Source organism: Lycorma delicatula, chromosome 9 (genome assembly GCF_047948215.1).
Source record: "Lycorma delicatula isolate Av1 chromosome 9, ASM4794821v1, whole genome shotgun sequence".
NCBI classification, from domain to species: Eukaryota; Metazoa; Arthropoda; class Insecta; order Hemiptera; family Fulgoridae; genus Lycorma; species Lycorma delicatula.
In genome coordinates, this window is record NC_134463.1 from 43941160 (window position 1) to 43963420 (window position 22261).

General features: G+C 27.8%; 1 protein-coding gene across 2 annotated transcripts in view; it reads left to right on the plus strand.

Annotated features, from left to right (window-relative positions):
- The window catches only part of dor (vacuolar protein sorting-associated protein 18 dor), a 68448-nt gene extending 52670 nt beyond the window's left edge, over positions 1 to 15778 (plus strand). For both annotated transcript variants that reach the window (XM_075374557.1, XM_075374558.1), the window contains 4 exons: positions 2022 to 2119; positions 3476 to 3644; positions 6301 to 6455; positions 12685 to 15778. In XM_075374557.1, coding sequence (XP_075230672.1) covers positions 2022 to 2119; positions 3476 to 3644; positions 6301 to 6455; positions 12685 to 12748 — 486 coding nt within the window. In that variant the 3' untranslated portion in view covers positions 12749 to 15778. The remainder of the gene's footprint in view (positions 1 to 2021; positions 2120 to 3475; positions 3645 to 6300; positions 6456 to 12684) is intronic.
- The last annotated feature ends 6483 nt before the right edge of the window (positions 15779 to 22261 follow it).

Sequence of the window (22261 nt, forward strand, 5' to 3'; positions counted from 1 at the left end):
AAGTAATATTAAGGTAAATACATGAAGATATTATATATAAAAAATAAATCACAATTCAGAAGATAATGAAAGTTATTTGAGTATATATTTTTGTATACATAGCATATATTTCCATATATACACATTGTTCAATACAGATGAAGAAAAATCGTCTTTTTTAAGATTTTTAATGTGTATTATACTAATACTTCAATTTTTTATTTAGTTTTATAATTTTGGATATTTTTTAAAAAAATTTAATTGTGTTTAATATTGTATGTAAATACTACGGGTATATTGTTAATTTTTTCCCTTATCTATTAATAAAATTATTTTTATCATTTCTAATAATATTAAGAAAAAATCGTCAGTATTTATGTGGCTACTTATTTAAAGAAATAAGCTATACAACAATTTTGGACTTAAATATTGATAAACTAAACTAAAATGTAAATATAATATTTGTTATTACCATAATGTTTGGAACAATCAACAATTTGGGTTCATTTTAACATTACAGCTATTGAGATGTCTAAACAATCTTCTAATGGTTTTTCATTATGTCTTAGAAACCTACTTAACATATTATGTAATAGTATGGAGAATTCTTCCTTTACAAAATTCTTTTGCGCAGAAGAATTTAGAAAATAGAAAAGAAACTTGTTTAGAATAATTTTCAGTTTAAAATCCAGATAATGCAAATCCTTCTTTAATCCCCTAGTTGTAATAATAGTATTGTTAGAATTTCATTATTTTATGGTCTACAGAATTATTTTTAAAAAATCATTAATTTTAATTCACTGTAATTAATTGATAATAGCATATCTTAATTTTTTTGGTGATATCTCTTTAATAATTAAAAAAAAAAAAACTTTCTGTGCAGTTTACACTTTTATATTACTAACACTAATATGACTAAGCAAATTTTTTCTTATTTTATTTGAGTGAAAGTTAATCCAAAAATAATCTATTATCTTGCACAAGAAAAAAGAATATTTTATTATTTCTAATTTGAAAATATGTATTTGCTTAAAAAATGTGTTTGGGCATGCCCAAAATTAGTGAATTTTTCTTATTATCCAATTCATTCTCTATATATTTTCACTTAAAACATTGTCACACTACTAAAATCATACAATTATATCTCGAATACCATACCTATACTCAAAACACACTAAAATGATTTCTTAAGGAACATACCTAATAATATCACGCTGAAGAAAGTTAATGTATTCACAAAATACTGATTTCATAGTAATTTTTTGACATGTGGTAGAATTTTTTTTCTAAATTATTATATGAATGTTTTTGAAATAAAATGTGTAGTATCTTGCCATGATGGTAATCATGAATACTAAAAATTGATAGGTTTTTTGTTTTATCAAGCCTTGTATAATTGTGATGTTTCTGACTATTAGGGTTACAAAATTAAACCCACCGGGTTGGTCTAGTGGTGAACGCGTCTTCCCAGATCAGCTGATTTGGAAGTCGAGAGTTCCAGCGTTCAAGTCCTAGTAAAGCCAGCTATTTTTACACGGATTTGAATACTAGATCGTGGATACCGGTGTTCTTTGGTGGTTGGGTTTTAATTAACCACACATCTCAGGAATGGTCGAACTGAGAATGTACAAGACTACACTTCATTTACACTCATACATATCATCCTTATTCATCCTCTGAAGTATTATTTGAACAGTAATTACTGGAGGCTAAACAAGAAAAAGTGATTATGTTATATAATTGATTGTATACAGTAGTGATTGTAACAGAAGTATGTATAATTTACTATTTTATAATGATCAGGTAATTTACTTATACAAGTATTGTAGTAAAAAAATTTATTTATTTCTGTATGACAGTTACTTACAATTTTAACTCAGTTTCTTTTAGTTGACAATTATTGATAGATTTAAATTTAATTTAATGAAAATCTACCTTTTTTTTAAAACACTTTATATTTTAATTGGAAATTCGTGGTAACATATGTACAACTAAATTTACAATAAGCAGTAATATAATTATGATTTATTGTTTTAAATTAGGAATATAATCAGCATATTCAAGATCTTAAAGAAGAAATGGAAGATGCCACAAAATCGGCCGAAGTAATTAGAAAAGAAATACAGTCATTTAGAAGCAGGTAAGCTGTATGTGCATATTTTTGTAGTATTTATATTTAAATATATTTAAATAGAAACTATTACAGCATTTTCTTTTTTTTTGTAATCTGTTAGAAAAATGACAACCAAATAGCATGACAGCTCGTCCTCTTATTTTATTCTTTGATCAGAAAGACTTGTAACATGAATCTGAGATGGTGTATGTTTTGTTAGGAAGGTGATATTTTTATTTTTTTCTTCAAGTTTTTATTTATTTTTTTATTTTATTTTTCATTTTCAGCATTTCATGTAAAATAACTGGAATCACTGTCATGCTGAGGGGAACTGATATACTCTGTTAATTATTAACAGCACCAAAGCTACACTGCTTTTTTATTGTAAAACTTATTGGATTATTTAAATTGTGTTTATTTTGTTTAGTATATTGTTTCATGAGTTTTTTTATATTTCATAATGTTCTATTGTGAAGATTTTTCCTTTTTTGTTTGTAGAATTTCTGTGTTGTTAGTGAATGTGTAATTTTAAATGCCAAAAAAGTTTATGTTTTATTTGTTTCTATTCAGTTTTAACAAAGTGCATCATTATGTAAAAATTACTACTGAATACAAACACAATAAAAAACACTGATTTTCTTAAGACCATCAGAAAAAACTGCCATTAAAACCTTGGTTTAAAAATTGACAGAAACCAAATTTATACATTCATTCACATGTCAAACCAGCCGATCTCACATAAGCTGCCTACTTTTAGAAGTATAACCACACTGATTACACATCTGTGTCATCGAATTCATTACATAAAAAACCTCATCAATATAAAATATTTTGTACATATGCATACAAAAATTCTGTGAAAGTAGTTCACACATTATAAAAAGATGGATGATCTACCCTTTTAAACACATTATACACAAAATACAATCACCATGAATATGTAAAGTGAACTTTTGTAACTGCACGGCGTTGTAGCACAACGTTGAATAATATATTGTAAAGCATTAGCCAGCATTTGCTAATCATTTTATTGAAGCAGACCACAAATCCATTAACATTAACAATCTTGATGTACTTGCACAAACATGGATCATATTGTTCTTGTAATTAGGAAATATACAAACGTACAAAAACAGTATGAGATTCAAATCCACCACATTTTTTTAGCATTCTTGTGTTCTCCTAATTCAAAGAAAATGTTTGTAATAAATCATGTTATTGCCAGGTTGAGAATCAGTCTTTAAAGTATTATGATATGTTTTGAATTTTTATCATCAAAAAACTACTGCTCTACATAATTTAAATTCTCAACCATGACAGATTAAACATAATGAATATTTAAAATTGTATTAAGATTATTTTTCTCTTATGTTTTATTTTCAGATATACAGTTATAAATCCATCAGATATGTGCAATGTGTGTAGCATTCAGTTATTATTAAGACCATTATATATATTTCCATGTGGACACAGGTTTCATGCTGATTGTCTAACTGCACAGTTAAAGCTATTGTTACCACAAGATATAACGGATAAATTAAATGAACTGATTGTAAGTTAAAAAGTCAATAGATATTGTATTTCTATTAATCGTGAATATGCTAATTTTTATTTAGGTTTTGTTTTTAATTATACAATTGAAGTGTAATTAATAACATATTATAAATCATTAAAAAGTAAAACTTGTATTAACATCACTGCTACAAATTGAATTCTCTGTTAATCTTTTGTGTTTAATATTGATTGTTATGGGATAAACATAATTGCTGAACAATTTTCAAACTCGTAATTTGGTTTAGACTTAAAAAAATTGAAGTTTAAAATATTTGCATTTTTAATACAAGTTTTTTTTTTTGTTTGATCTATGAATTTTATTTTTTTTTTACATTTGTTAATTTCATTTTTATTTCAGGTTGGTGTAAGCTTAACAAACAGTTCTTAGATATATAAGAGCCACTCATAAGGTACATAGAAGTGAGAAACCTACTTCTTAGCAAAAGTAGAAAATAAATGCAGGAAAATAACATAAAGAAATTAACATTAAAAATGAGAGATATGGCTCTACAAAGTTTGTATTTACCGGATGTCTGAGAACTATCTGAACAACTTTGATATTGAGTAAATTATTTATTCAGATACAAAATTGGGCTGTATGAATTTAGAAACATCAAAACTGAATTTTTTTTACTTATATCAAAGACAATCAATGTTTTCACCTCGTAAAATATACAACCAATAATCAATTTCATGCCATGTTCATTGTAACATATTGTAGTTTGTTGTAACTATGAGTTCGAATGCATTAATCCTCTTCTTAAGGTCAACAATATTCACTACAAAAGTTTTTTTTAATACATTATCATTGATGAAACCCTATAGGAAAAAATCACATGGAGTTATATCTGGTGATCGAGGTGGCCAAGTGGTCAGCCCATCATATCCAATCAAGCGATTTGAGAATTTGTTGAGGGATTCATGCACTGATAAACCCTAATGTGGCAGTGCTCCATTTTGTTGGAATATGATTTTGAGTTGGATTGGATTTTGTGTTTATATGTTGATTTCTGGTTAAGATGAGGTAAACCAACCCCCTTCTAACAAGTCCAGATAGATATTTTGTTAACTGCTGTTTCTGCAAAGAAAAAAGTCCAATCACATGTTCTTGAAGCCATTCGTCTGCACCAAACTTTAATTTTTGGTCTATCTCTAATAAGGTCAAGTGTAACATGTGGTCTCTCTGATCCCCATATTCAAACATTCTGAGTTCACTTTTCCAAACTTGTGAAATGTAAAAACTCATCAGAGAACATAACGTTTTTAAGGTAACAGTCATCATTTTCATTTCTTTCAATCATTTCCACAGCAAATTCCTTTCTAGCAGTGTGATCTTGTGATGTAAAGTACTGCAATATTTGTTATTTATAAGAATGCAGTTTTAATCGTTTTCTTCAAAACATCTTGAATGGTAGATCATGGAAGATTTAACTTGCTTGCTGCATTCAGAGTAGACTACCCAGATCTTTGAATAAAAGATCAACAAATGATCTCCATTTTTTCATCTAATGTTCCAGGCCTCCCTCACCCTTCTTATGTTCAACACTGCCAGTTTCTTTAAATTTATCATACCATGACTGAATACTTGTTCTAGAGGTTTGCTCTAAGTTATACAGAGTTCTAACATTTTGTCTAACTTTTGTGTCTGACAGTAAACCTCTCTATGCATTGTGCTTTCATTTGTGGATTCATGGTAACTGATGTATGCAGTTACGTATGCAATAACAACATTATCTAGTATTTGCTGAGAGAAACTATGAATTACTGTCAAAGAGAGCCCAACCATTCATTAATAGGACTATTAATTTTTTCTCTTATAAAACATCAAAGTTTTCAGATAATTCTCATACACTGGGTACACACACACATATATATTATAATATTAATATATATATAATATATATTATATTTATTATGGTTAAATAAAAATAAGCGAATGAAGAAAAATTGCTGCAAATATTGTTACAAAGTGTAAACTAGAAACCTCTGGATTGAGGAAATATGTATTTTTCGCTTACTTACTTTTCCACCTACTTTTTTGAATTTTTTCATGTACTTTTATAACAGAATAACATCAGAATTTATATCATAATCCAATACGAAACTTCCTTGGACAAGTGACATGTGGATTAGATAAGTGTCATGGTTTCATGTGTATTGCACATTTGGTGGCCAGCAGGGCAGCCAATTTTTTATTGGAGTATAGCAGCAGGGTAGTGATCCTGTGTACCTATAAAGAAAACTGTTGAAGAACTTTGTTTAGTATCGGGGAATTGAACATTATACAAAAACTATGTACCCTAGAAAAATCCTCTTTACTGTATTTATTTTAAGGTGCACATATATGTAAGAGACTTATTGTATGTGATAGTAGTTTTATTGTGTAATAATTTTGATATTCTGACTTTTAATATTTATGAAGTAACAATGTCACAGTTGTTAATTGTAATTAGGTTATGCATAATAAATGTATGTAACATATCACATATTTTTGAAATTCATTAAATGTCATCATAATTAATAAATTTCAGAAAGTTCTATGATGTATCAAAAACTATTGAAGATTATATATTTTTATTCTTATATTTAATATATATAAACTATATACCATTGTAATTAACTAGAGTAATTATAATTTTCTTTTTCTGATTTAGGGGAAAATATCATCAGGCTCATCATCACTAAATAATTCTGAAACCAGTTCAACTGTAAACACAACTATCAGTGGTATTAACCGTGAACAAATTAAAAATGAGATTGATTCAATAGTTGCATCTGAATGTTTGTACTGTGGAGATTACATGATTAAGTATGTTACATTGCTGTTATATTTCATACAATTTTTTTTTTTACTTTCAGAAATTTATTAATGTACTTAGCTGTCATGTAATTGCATAAAACAAACCTTCTTTAACATTTTAAAAATATATTGTGTTTAGGCTAATAAATAAGCCACTTGAATTGTAAATACACAGAAGAAATCTTATTTATGTTCATCTTTAACATGGTAGGTCGCAACTGAACAGTCAGTACTTCATTTGGATACTTGCATCCAACACATAATTCTGGAGATGTGTGAAGATTCCTTCAGGACACTAAGGCTGTTTAATATCTGCAGGAAAATAATCACTTTATTTTAGCATATGTTTCTTCTGTGGAATTGTGAACAGGTGGATATCTGCTTCTTCAAAGGGGATTTAAGCACTCTTTTGATGCATTCTTTGTCACTAATCCTATTTTCTGATTTCTTTGATCCCTTTCTCTCTAGTAATGGTCAGTAGATTAAGCACGATTATGAAACAAGTTTGAGTTACTGCAACTTTAATATTTTATATTTAGTTGAAGCAGCTCTACTTACCAACATATCTGAGGACCTTTTCTTGTACCTTGGTTTTATTTTCAAAAGCCCAACTTCTGGGGCTGAGGTACTAAAATTAGGTCTCCTATTATGTACCTACATAACCTTATAAATATTACTCTTTTATGTCAAAAAATGTCTAATAAATTTTTGTGAAACATAAACTAATAGATGGGATTATACTTTTAAGATTAAAGCTATGATTTGAAACAGATCTCAGATCTGTATCTCAAATCTGGCAATTAGTTAAGAATTATTTTCATGTTTTATAGTTTCTTTGCTAATCTTTGTTCCATTAATATAAATTATATTGACTGAGATAAAATGAAAGAGTAAAACTTTCTCAGAGCATTTCGTTTCATTAAATGTGCACTTATTTAAAGAAGACCTTAGCCCAGGCATGGAGAGGAAAAATTGGAAATGCAGTGGTGTAAGGGTTTTGCCTCTTAGTAGGGTAGTAGATGATGACATGAAAACAAAAACACTTTGACTTTCAGTATATTAGTGTACTGTGATTACTTTAATTACTATTTTTGATAATTTTCTGTTTATATAAGGTAATCATTAAACAGGCCATCTCGTGAAGGTTCAGATAAATTTCAGGATATGTTCTACTTATGAACAAAATGAAAAAGATCCAGAAACACTTTGTTTTCAATAATAGCCAGCAAAAAATCTCACTCTGATTTAATGTAGAATGAGTATATATAAAATTCTTGGGACAGCAATTTTCTGTCAAAATTAGTGATATTGTTTTTGAGATGAAAAATAAAAATAATTGGTCCCAAAAGTGTATCTTAAGTAATTTCTGAGAAATTTGTTGCAAACCCTAAAAATGTTTTTATGATTAATTCACCTTATAAGTTTGAAGCATGTTTGTAAGAATGTGGAATGGAAAAATTATAGTGCATAGGTTTCCTAAACTTTTTCAGTTTTCAGCACCTTTGCTGAATCCAGATTTTCTAAGGTACTCTATTTGAATTCCTAGCAATGCTATTAATTAATAACAAATTGCCAATAATTTCTTCCAAGAGGTAGGTAAAAATAAATAAAATTCATTTTAGATATAAAAAAATTAATTGGACTAATTCAACTAATTATTATTATAATAATCAACCAATTATAATAATTAGTGGGATGGATGAGAGAGTGATCATAGTACATTTTCTCAAATTGGGGAATTTGTTGTTTTTTATGTGATATTCAGATTTCACAGCAACTGCCAAAAATCCAGCTTCGAACAGATAAAAAGTCACAAATGGAATAAAAATCATATGAGTTTTATCACTCAAGAGTGGATATTCAAAATATTGATATCCAAAATACAGTTATGCAAATTTTGCTGAATTTTGTTTTCAATATATTGTTGCAAGACTATACAACTTGGGTCAGATTCTCTTCTTCTACAGTAATAAATTTAAATGGAACAATGATATATTAAATAGTCTTAAATCCATGCATATTTAGTGATATTATTATTTTGAAAATATTCCTCAACGCAGGTGATAAAATAGATTTCATGCCTCGAGAGAAATCAACTCCATTGGATGTCATGAATTGTTGCAACAAGAGAAATTCCTTGCTTCAGGCCTAATTCATTTTTCTTTCCCATAGCTTTAGTTTTTTTTATAAAAGCTAAAATTTTCTCTATCAACTTGAAAAGATGCATGTTGCTTCTTTGCAGGGAGAGCTTTTCAAAAATGTCACATAAGTATGCTAGTTTTACCAAAAATTCTTTTTCATAAAATTTTCGGTGTACTTATGTTCCTTCTTTAAGAAAAATATATATTTCTTGTTGCAGTTCAAATGAACAAAACAAAACATTACCACAAGAAACTCCTTTAGTACAACAAACATATTTGTTTCGATCTCATATCCCTACATAGTTTTTTGAAAACTCTTGCCTAAGAGTAATATATAAAATTATAAAATACATAAAAAATTATAAACTATATAAATAAAATATATAAAATTTACTGTATTCACTATATAATATTCTAAGACCTGGTACAAATCCTGATACAAGACCTGTAGAGATCAGATATTTTGATGTGAGTGCTTCCCTGTGAATAATTCAGTGGGCAAACACTGCTTAGGGGCTTTGCTTTGAATAAAAGTCTCAGTCCTCCATTATAGCCAGATTTAGAGTAAGCACCTTCAGTACAGACACCAATGCACTTAGTCCACTCCAAACTGTTTTAAAATAGAAGTATCTAGGATCTTGAACAAGTTTTGAACCTAAGCTGTCAGAGATACTTTTACAAAAGAGATTTTTCTAAAATTTTCTTGTTATTTATGAACCATATACAGCAAATGAAGCGTGTACCATTATTATTATCATATGTGACCTTATCCAACAGCAAGCCAAATTTCTTCCCTTTAAATGTTTCAAATTATGGTTGATTGAGGTCCTCTGCTAAGAGTTGCATTCAGTGGCTGATTGTGTTATTGGACAAAGGCACTTTTGAAAGTAACATTCTAGCAGACTTATTGATCTTAATGTTCTCCACCATATCTACAGTAATTGGAATCTATGATTGTTACATTTTGTGGTTCTATGAGCACATAGAAGGTATCTTACCTTCTTTATCTTAAATATATCTTACAAAGTACCAAAGCAAAGCATTGCTTAGTGTTGATTTCTGAATATAAAAACTACTTTTTTGTTGATTTAACTCTTTTAGGTTCCTGCTAAATTCACAAAATTTACTAAATACACAGAGATGAGTGCTTTCTAAATGGCCCTTTCAACTTTCTTGGTAGCAGGTCTCTCCTCACCATTGACTTTGTCAATGTAAAACTGAAGTCCAAATAGCTGTCAACATATTTTCAAATTTTACGCTGTTTTATACTCTTGTCAGTGGATGACTATGTGCCCCCTAAATTTTCAATCTCTCAGCACTTATTCCTGTGTAGTAAAAACGGATCTGTTTTTAAAGATTCATATGAGAAAAAATTCTTCAAAATTTCACTTGTTCATAACAATATGGTTTTGTTATGTATGATTTATAAATAACAATTACATTTTAGAAGACCTCTTTTGTAAAAGTACAGCAAAGGCTCAAAACTTGTATAAGATTGATACAATCTCCAAAAATCAATTCACCTCTAAAACTGTGTGTAAACAACATTTATTTCATATATTAACAGATTTACCAGAAATTTGATAAACTAACTAGATAGACGTGTCGCATCATCTAGTAACCACTTACAGAGGCTTGCACAAACAGTAATTAAGTGGGTTGTATCAGCTTTGCTCGATGTTACATCCTATGACATTAAATTGAAAATGGAAATAAAATTACAAAAATTGTGTAGTATTTTATAGTGCCCCTGTGAGGAAGTTATGGCTCCCAAGATACTGAGGCACACATTTTGGGAACCACTATAGTAGTGGTTCATACACTATGTAGCATAGTGTATGAAAAATGCCATGCCTTTGTGAATGAAAGGCTGAATTGCTATTACTCTATCATGGAAGTTGCCATTAATTAATTTTATTTGTTTATTAGCAATTTAGCAAAGTAAATTTACACAAATCTAAAAAGTATATTTCTCAATTCCAAAGTTTTTGGATTTTGACAAACACGTAATGTTTCTATGCTGTCTTATGCATTGTGAAGTTAATGTTTGCCTTTCATCTAAAACAGTAATTCTCAACATTTTTAGCTCCATAACCCCCAAAAAGTAAAACAAATATATAATGAATATTTTGTATATAATGAATATTTTGTGACTCCCAACCCCAACCCAATGAAACCTAGTTAAAACTATTTAGCAGCATTGATAGTGAGGGTATGAACGTGCTGTTTGTACATTTCATAGATTGTATATAGTGTACAAACATGAACAATTTACAGGTTCCAGCTTGCTGTATACATGCTTCTTGTAATTTGGTCTGCTTGCACAATATTTGCTATGAGAACATCATGTTCAAACATGCATAATATATTTAAACACGTGTTCTCAGTGTTCTCAGCATTATAAAAGAGGCATAAGGAATTGCAGAATGTCGGTTTAGTTTTGAATATGAGGCTTGCGTCTGGTGCCTTTATTTAATTTTTTAAAAGCAACTTCATTGAAAATAATAATAATAATAACTGAGGTTTTGGTTTTTTAGTGTGCAAGTCAAACAGTATAACTATTTTTTTTTTCCAATTAGATTCTTATGCAAAATGGATAAATTTGTGGAAAAATGTAATGAACCATTTACATTCAGTGAATCTGTTAGTAAAAAGACAAGATTGTACAATGATAGTTATTTAAATTATTGTTTTACAGTCATTGGATGGAAAGCCACAGTGCATTGTTTTCTTTCAAGTTCTCTCCGATGAAAGCATGAACGTATCAAAATTAATTTGATATTTGGAAACATCCGGAATTTTTACATACTTTGAGAAATGATTTATAAATCAAGCCATACTGATAAAAGTAAATTTGAAGGATCTTATCTCAAAGCATTAAGAGTTGCTAAGATGTCCAAATTTCATACAATCTCGGAAAACCCCATATTGCCTGCTTGATATGGTCGATTTTTTAATTTTTAATAGGCGTGGAAGCAAAAATGTTTTTTTTAAATTCTGTCTTTTAATGACACAGTATTTAGCTAGCGAGTTCAAGTGAATTTTTTAGTATTCAGTTTGATGAATCAATGGATGTGGTAAACATTTCTTAGTTCTTATGTTTTGTTAGATATGAATGCGATAGAAAGAGCTTAATCAAAGGAAATATGTTGTTTTGCAAATCAGTAGTGTGGTCATGCAATAGGACAACGTCTTCTTGGTGTTTTTTTTTATGAAGCTACTGAAAACTATGGTATAGATAGGACACAATGTATGTAGTGCTGGTGCAAAGGAAAAATGGTGGATTTCTGAAAAAAAGATTGTCTTATACCAAGAGGGGAATGGATGCACTGCTTCCTTCAGTAACATGCTCTTGCCACAAAAGATATGCTGAAAAATCTCATGCAAATGAGATTTGCAAAAAATGGTAAATTTTATTAAAAGTTGAATAGGCTAAACTATGCAATGAAATGTGTGAAAAGAAAAAAATCTCATCTTTTCCATACAGAAGTCAGATGGTTATAGTGACTAGTTATCAGAATTGTGAGGTGAATTAATAATATTTCTCCATGGTAAACAAATGCCATTTTCGATTTTTTTATAGAATAATAAGTATATGTTGCTACTGGCTTACTTAGCTGATGTACTTTTGCATTTAAACAACTTGAATGTGAATTTACAAGGACTTGATAAAACTACAATTCACATCTGGATTTAGATAAGTAGTTTTGGCTTGCTCATCGAAGTAAATATGGAAATTTAGTTACAGAAGAATTTGAAATTAATCCCTTTTACCATGTCTTATTTCGGTGTTTTTCATCTATAGTTTTGCTAATTTATTTTCTTTCATGTCTACTTAGACATCATGACATTTGTCACACATTACAAAACTCATTATTATCCATCATAATTGTTTCTGGGTGTAATATTGTTATTGTTGTGTGAATATAAAAATGGATAATACTTGATGAATGGATAATCGGGTGAGAAAACATTTTGGAACGAATGGAAAATTTAACAATCAAACAGCATCATGATTATTTCTGAAAAGCAATTTTTTGCTAAACTTTTTAAATATAGATTCATTTTATTTTATTCCTTTTTTTTCTATTTTTCAGCTCAATTGATCAACCATTCATTCTTGATAAAGATTATGATAGAATTATGAAAGAATGGGAATGAAACTGAGTGTTGGAGTTTTAAAAAATATTTATCCTTTAATGCACTTAAATTAAATTGTATTATTAACCTTACATAATATAGACTGATATTCTTTAAATCTATTTGCTTAACACACTTGTTAAAGGTCATATTTTTTTATGTTATTTTTGTATCGTAACTGAATTTATGAAGACAAAATGTGTGATAAAGAAGTGATAGTATGCTACTGTATTGAAAAACTGTGGTTTTAATTTGTTCTATTTGTAGCATTTGTAATAATTTATGAAATAATATTGCTCAGAAACCATTTAGTGCAATAAGATAGTGTTTGATTTTATATCAATTTTTATTTATATCCATTAAGTGTAACATAGTGATTATGTGATTGTATTGTGAAATATATTTATAATTTTTCAACTATTAAAAATAATACATATATATATATGTACCATATTCATGAAAAATACAAAAACAATTTTTATTAGGTAATATTCAATTTGATATTAAATTGTACAGTTTGTTTTTGCTAAATTATGAACCTATTTTTTAAATTTAGTATGATCACAGATTGTAATACCAAGCAAGTCAATGTAGTGAACGCTGTAGCGTGAGTAACCATATATAAACTTTATCTGCTTTGTTGTCATCTTCTTCAGATTATTCTCACTACCACAACTTTTTTTTAAAGCACATATTTATTATACATATAACATGTCAGTACTGTTAATATTCAGTATACTGGCCAAATAACACCAAATTATTTTTACAGATTGAATTACTGATGTTTAGATTAAAAATGCTATACTTATATTGTATAATTGTACTTAAAAAAAAAAATGCTTTTATTTTTACAAAAGTCAGTTAGGCTTTATGAAATATCAGTTATTTTTTTAATTATTATTATTATTTGCTAATAATTAGTAAATATATGATTAAATGAGTTTAAAAATAAAAATGTTTAATCCTGTCAACAAATCACGCCAGTGATTTTATAGTGAAGTTACCTTGAGTGTGTTTAATGTTTTTTGACTTTCATTGTATCATCCTTTAAGCCTTTTAGATAATTATTTCAACAAAATTTTCATCAGTTTCTTGGTCTGTCTGTATGTAAATTAGAGATTTTTTATTTCCTTCCCGTCAGTTTAATCTTAATTTACTTTACAAAAAAAAACCCTTCTGAATTATAAATTGAATAATCCATTTGTGGATCACATTATGTTTCCTTTATGTTAAAACATATGAATTAATTCTATAATTTTGTTTTTGTTGGGCCATAGTAATCATGGATAACTGAAATCATGCAAATAAATAAATAAATTTAAGTAAATAAATTTACAAATATGTTAATCTGTGGTATATTATGATCAAGAAAATAATTGAAATTGATACTTGCAAGAGTATCTAATCAGGATACACATAGGGATGACTTGCTACAGATGTAGAATGATAAAAATAAATCTTTATCTTGTTAATGTACTCCTGAATGATCAATAATTTCTGTACAGCTTTCTTTTTTCACTTCTGTACAGCTTTCTTTTTTCACTTTCAAGTTGATTCTAGATTAAACTCTTAATACTCATGTGTTTATAAATTAAGTATTTTATTATAGTACATAATATAGTTTATAGTGTATAATTATAGTTTATAATTAATGTAGAAATGATTTATGGTTTATAATTGTATTTATTATCAAACAAATAGATTTGTTTGATTTAATCTCCATGCTTAAGTGGTAATGTTTCTGCCATTCATCTAGATGGTTTTGGGTTTTGATTTCAGTCAACCTTGGCATTTTCAGATGATCTAAATTTAGTTTACATCTAAAAAAATAATCAAACAATGATTAATGACATTGATTTATGATTAATAAAATCAATTTATTAATTATTTATTATTATTATTTATTTATCAATTATTATTTTTTTTTTACAATTATTATTTATCATTAATAATAATGATCTATGACATTATCATAATCATTATTTTGAGTGATAGATTATACTTTTTTATATTATTAGGATGAATAGAATAGAATATAATATATAAACCAAATAAAATAGTTTTACAGTAGAAAAAAATTTTATTAAATTTTAGTGAGATAAACAGAATAAAAAAATGTGAATAATTATAAAATGAATGATTGGATTGTTGGGTTAGATCCCAAATCTTAAAAAAATGAATTTACCTGAAACAATAAAAAAATTGCATACTCTGAACTGTTTATAATTAATTTAATAATGGACCGTAAACATTATTTATAACAGAATGTTCAATATCAGTAAAGGATGTTTAGTTGAATGTATAAATTGCTGCTTAATTGAATGAAACAAAAAATATTGAACAATAATGAATTTATGATACTCCTTAGTTCACCTCCTAAAAAAAATTAAAGTAGCTATTACTAGTATTCCTCATTATCAAAAAATTAATTATATAGACACACTGTTTAAACTTATGTGCGGCAGTGTGTAACAAATTTATTTACAATAAATACAGACATATGATGAATCATCAGATAGTTGACTTATTTACATTTTAACACTTTCTTATATATATATATATATATATATATAGGTATTATTTTCATACATACAACATAAATTACTGAGGCTGAATAACATACAGCAACTGATTTTAAATCCTGCTCACATGCTATACTTAAAATAATTATATTCCCAGTCCCAAAAAGGAGTGTTTCTTCAGAATAACACCCATCCACAAATTGCACAATCAACACATGAAAAGAATTGGACTGGAGTTTCTTCTACATCCAATTCTTAATCCAGACTGCTCCACCACATTGGTTTTTCTTAGGGCGCCTCTTGAAGTAATTATGTGAAATCAAGTTTCCCAGTAACAATGAAAAAAATCGCTTCTCGGCCTCTTGGTTAAGATCAAAGTGTAGTAACAATAAAAAAAACAAATGGCAAAACTGGCTAAGACTTTAAAATGAATTCTTTGCTGTTGACATGAAAAACTAGTAGAAAAGTGTAAAATTGTTGCTATGGATTACACTGAAAAATGTATAATTTTTTTTTTAATAAATCATATTAAAACAACACACTTGTCTCTTTACTTATTATATTCCCTTGATAATTTATTTTATTTCAGGCGATTCCCTCATCTGACTGTGAACTATTGTACTTTTTCCTTTGGACATTTTAAAAGAAAATAACTGTATTGAAATGTTAATATATATATATATATATATATATATATATATATAGAGTTAATATTATATTAAATAGAAGTGAATAAGCCGTTAGTGATTTATTTTTACTATTTGTTGTGTTGTGTTGTTTTCATTTAAGACCTTATCATAAATTCAGTCATCTAAATTTTTAATATTTCAATACAGTTATTTTCTTTTAAAATGTCCAAATTTTGCCCAAAGACTTTGTTACTGAGTACAAAACGTTTTACCCGGATTTCAGAACTCCCCCCTGTGAAGTGAGGTCATATTGTGAAATTTTAAGGTGTTGTTCTGTAAGGGTTAAACTTTTGATGGTTCCTTATGTTTTTTGAAGAGAAGCTACAGCAAAGTCTTTGGGCTTTAAAAACAATTATTTATAGCAGATGAAGCAAATTTTTGTTTAAATGGTTTTGTAAATAAACAAAATCTCTACTACATTTTAGAAAATACAAAATGAGAACGGTCAAACATCAACTGTTACTGCAGCTTGATATATTGAAATGATTGAAACTGTTTTAATTAGTCTGTTGAAGATGATTTAGGGGTTTCAACAAGAAGGTGCAAAAGCATACACTGCTCATATCTCTATTGCTGCAGTGCAACTGTAAGTTGTTTGCAATTCATGTCATCTCAAGAAATGGAAACATTACTTGGTCAGTATATAATCCTGATTTTTTAAAAGGAGAGTCTACAACATTAAACCTTGAAGTATTAATGAACTTAAAAGGAACATTGGTAAAGAGATAAAAAAATATTACAGTTGATATGTTGCAGAAATTTGTAAGAAACTTGAGAAAGAGCTTTCAAGAATGCACACCCAAGAGGAGGTTAGTTGAAAGATATAATTTTTAAGGCATAATAACACTGATAAACATAATTTTTGTTTCGTAACACCCGATACTTGATTTTAATTTGTTTTTTTATATTGAAAACGAATATGAACTCAGAATCTTTCTGCCACTCACCAGTTTTGAAAATTTTTTTAATTTTAATTAAAGGATTTTTTTTCATTTCAGTGTATTAGCATTTTAGGCTCCTATGTTGTATTTTATTAGCTCATTTTTTATTAACTTTGTTGACCAATTTGTAAGCTATAAATAAACAATACTAGACAAAGCTGTCTTAAGTTTGTTAACTGTGCAGTGTCAAAATACCTCGAAATTGTGTAAATGATGTGGATGACTTTTGTTATGTATGTGATGAGTTTAACGTAAAATCAGATATAAAAAACATAAACATTACACCTTTAATTAAAAAAAAAGCATATCATTTGTACTTTCAGTGTAAAATTGGTGATCAGGATAAGACGTGGGTTCCTCATATTGTATGCACTAATTGTTCTGTATATTTCACCCGGAGGTCCTGGGTTCGAATCCCGGTCAGGCATGGCATTTTTTCATACGCTAAATTTCCATATCCCATGCACAAGCTTCAAGCTTATTATGGTGATGTCAAAACAACCAAAATTTTTCAGAGGGTGGCTGAAAGGTACTTGGAAGGCTTTACCATTTTGTATACCTGTGGTTTGGTGTGAACCAAAGGATCATGTAACCGATTGTTACTTTTGTTTAACAAGTATGTCTGGAATTTCTAAAAAATCTAAACATACTGTAAAATATCCTTCATTGCAATCTCCAATCAGGCCCGAACCTCACAGCGAAATTATTCCAGTTCCTTAGCCCCCTGTGAATGTATGTTTCGAAACCAGCGATGAAGATTCAGGCAGTACTAAAGAAGGCAACAATGATTTTGATTTTGAATTATCTTCCAATAAGTCACATCTTGTATTACAAGATGAATTAAATGACTTGCTTAAGATTTTTAATGTATAAAAAAATCAAGCTGAACTGTTAAGATCAAGACTGCAAGGTTGGAATCTACTTCAAAAAATATAAATATTTTCTTAAAAACTTCCTCAGCAATTGATAAGAACTTTCACAAGATAAGAATAAGAACTTTCACATCTCTTGATGAAAATAATTTGGTTTATTGTACAAGTATTGATGAGCTAATGTTGCACTTAGGACAAGTTCATAAGCCTGAGGACTGGCGCCTTTTCATATATTCATCCAAGTAGAGTTTAAAAGTGGTTGTAGTACACAACGTTAATAAATATCCTCAATACCAATCGCTTATGGTGTTAATTTGAAAGAGTCATATGATGTGATGAAAGACGTTCCTGAAAAAATAAATTATAAAAAACGTACCTGGAACATATGTGGTTTTTTGAAAGTTATAGCTATTTTGTTAGGATATACTAAGTACATGTATTTTCTTTGCGAATGGGACAGCCGAGCTAGGGCTAAACATTGTGTTACCAAAGAGTGAAAGAAATGAGAACTTAACTTCAAATAGGAAAAATATTATTCATGAGCCCTTAGTTGAAACCAAAAATAAATTATTATCTCTATTTATATTTTTTGTTATTCTGTATTGAGAGAGAGAGAACTGAACTGAAACCCCACTAAATTAACTTTTCATGTTCCATAATATTGTAATATCGTATGTAAAACTGAATTTTTAATGAAAAAGGAATTGAAAGCAATATTATCTTCAAAACAAATTATAATTACAAATAGGTGATATATCTAGCTATCAGGCCTATAGAAACACCAGTGTGTGTATTACAGAAACACATGCACACATATATTTAAAAATCTTTTTTCAAAATTGTTTCAGTGATGGTAAAACCACATCAGACTTGGAAAATCTAAACAAAAAGTTTAATTTAAGACATAATTAAAGAAATTAATTAAAATAATTAAAAAATTGATAGTTGAGCTTTTTAATTTCCAGAGACAAAATTTATTAGATTATTTAAAAATAAGCAAAGCTAAACTAAAACAAATTGCTGATTAGAAACATATTTTAAACGTAATTCTCTTTTTGTTTCTTTCATCTTATTTTCAAAATGTTATTATTTAAACAATGGTCAATTATGTAAACAATGGTTATTATTACCAGAACCAAAATTACTGACTTGTTCACCATTCACACATCAAGCATGCAAAACGCTTCGAGCAGGAGCAGGAACAGGACCTGCCAGGAAACACAATGTAAATTAACATTATCAAAGGATTTCATACATTTAACATGACAAATGTGGAAACAGATATTATTGAAATAATTATATTATCATAGAACAATTTACCTGTGACATATTGTTTAATTATATAACTTAACTATTGAATTGTATAATCTCTTAGAGAATAAAAACTATTAATCATTAAATTAACTTCTTGACATAAATTCACTCAATCCTTTCTAATACTTCACTTAATCATAAACAGAAAAATTCAAATAAGTTTCAACTGTAGGCATCAGTTACATTAGAAATAAAGAATACTTTCAAAAAATACCTCGAATTTTGTTAGACAACGTTTTCTTTCTATTTGATGAACCGCGAAACTCTAGTATGTCCTTTTATTCATTTTTTTAATGTGCCTTACGAATCGCGCCGCTAGCTCTTGATAGTACTAGGTAGCGTATAAAAACTTGATAATGTACTTGAAATAATATAAATTTAAAAGAAAATACACTACAGCTTGTTTTAATAGTTAATGCTATTATGTAAATGAAAGTATTGAAGATGAAACATTTTTCTTAATTACCATCACTTCTTTAAAAAAAATAAAAGTATTACTTTACAAGAGATTATACTAGTTTTGTTAAAAGGATAAATAAAAATCGAGGGTTACACTTACAAAGTGCATCACAGATTTTCGATTCGTAGAGATCATTATACTAGGTTTATTAAAAAAGGAAAAATATGACTATCAACAAAAAAATTGCCTTGAAATTCAATTTTTTTGTTCTAAGGCAATAAATTTTAATAATAAATCCATAAGATAACAATCAGTAATTCATATAAAAAATTTAAAAAATATTCTAACAAAACGTAGTGATATACGAAAAAATTACATTGAGATTGTAAACCGTATGGTAAGAGTCTTGCATATATCATTTCTTCCGTTCAAAAAACAAAAATTTCTGTAATATAAATAAAACGTTTTTAACAAAATGATACTGATTTCAAAAAAGGTAAGACACTGTATTTATTTCTATTATCAAAACCTGTTATTAAATTAGAATTTTATTTTAAAAAAATACATGTTAAATATATGTAATAGACAATGGATTCACAATAATAGATAATAAACAATGTTTAAGCGTTTCATTCTAAACAATGAATAATTATAAGAATTGCATCATTTCTCTAAATGTGATGTTTATTATTTGTTGTTTAATAAATGAAATCGGGCCGGTAAGAGTTTGTCACAAATTTTTCTATTTTTTGCATGGAACACTTAACATCGCTTATTATCTATTACTGTATAAATATATAATTGACAAGGAGAGGAAAAAACTATAAATTTTATATACTTGTGTGTATATATATATATATATACACACACACACACACACACACACACACTTGATTGTATATATATATATATATTCACACACTCGTAAAATAAGAAGAAATAAATATGCAAATATGTAAATATAAGAAGAAGAAATAAATATGTAAATATACAAAGAAATAAAACACATGTTATTTCTTTGGCGGAAAAAAGGTAGGGATTATTTTAACTACATTTATATTACTTTATAATTTATATCAAAACGTTGTTTTATATAAATATTTAATTTTTGTATGAATTAACTATTAATATAAACTATTCGTAAGATAATTATTATTTATTCAAAAAACTATATATATATTGATGCAGTATGATGTAGTCAGTATAAACATAATAGTATATTGCTATTATTTGACTTCTCACAGTTCTCGGTGGAGAAGCTGCAGGGAGTCCTACGGTCGCTGAAGACCCTTGGTCCCGACGGCACCCCGGGTGAGGTGCTCAAGCTGGTGGGACGCTTCAGGCCTAGTCTGCTTCTAGATATGTACAATGCATGTCTGGAGTCTCGGGCTTTCAGCACCAGATGGAAGACCGCGCGTCTTGTGCTGACACCCTAGGGCAAAGGAGACCCGGAGTATTAACTTTATTTCGTACAAGGAAGTAAAAATCTAGAAGTTTCACTTTAAATATAAAAAAATATCTGCACGTAGATATAAAAATTTTGTTATACCTTAATGAATTACCTATTTTTAAGGAAAACTGCAAAATTATTTTGTCTTAACTAAAAGTTGTTTAACCTTGCTATTCAGCGTAATTTTGGTAAAATACTATTTTTCAGAGAATTTTACTTTTGCATAAAAATTTTTTGATACATCAACATGTATTCTTGGTTATTGCTAACATTTTATTAAGACTGCAATCATACATTGCATGAATACTCATCTTCCAGTTCTGTTTGTACTATTTTTAAACTCCACTTTGCTAACATGTCTACTGTATTGAAAAGTTAGGCAAATTAAATAAACTAAAATATATCTAATTTAAATACTATATATTTAATTTAAAATACGAATAAAAAAAATATTATGTATTCTACTAATTTCTTAATTAATTTATATTTCTGACAAATTTTAAAGTATTCATACAAGCCAAATTCTAATGCAGCTAAGAGAAGTGCAGCTAAAAAACTGTAAAAAAATCTTTCTGCAGACTTATTTTTCAATCGTGTCTCCATCCCACTTGGATACACATGAAACATACATTCAACGCAACAAGAATTACAGAATTTGGTCCGGTTTAAATATCAGTTAAGTTTCTTCAGAAAAATTTAATGAATACAAATGAATTTCAAAAAGAAAAGTGTGACCTAAGCAAAACCAAGCATATAAGCTCAATTATTCATATGAAATGTTTTAGTAAATAAAAACTGAGTGATTTAATAAATATATTTCTCTATAATTCAATCAAACCTTTCTTGCAAAGAAATGCATTTGCTATATTTTTTTAATACTAAATTCTTAACTATTTTCAACTGTATCACACTAATTATATTTATAAAAAGATTAGTTAATTAGAATAAAATAAAAGAATTAAAATACACTAGTTGACAAGGCGAGGTGCACATTCAGAGAGTTTACGAACTATTGCTGTGTACAGTTACTTTCCATTGGTATTAGTAAAGTAATTGCTATTCTGTTGTGAGATTAAATAAACTATTAAACATTATTGTCTGTATGTATGGACGTAGACACATATCATGATAGTGTTACATAACATTATATTATTTATTAGGCTTTACTTATATTAATTTCATATCAGTGAATTAATTGATGTCATTTTAATGTCAATGTTAAATAAAAATCAGTTTTTCTTCTACTTAATTACGGCAATTTTTGTATAAATAATGAATTTTATTTTTTGACCTGTTATTTTGTAATAAGAGCGATTGTTTTCTTCGTGCATGTACTTCAAAACACA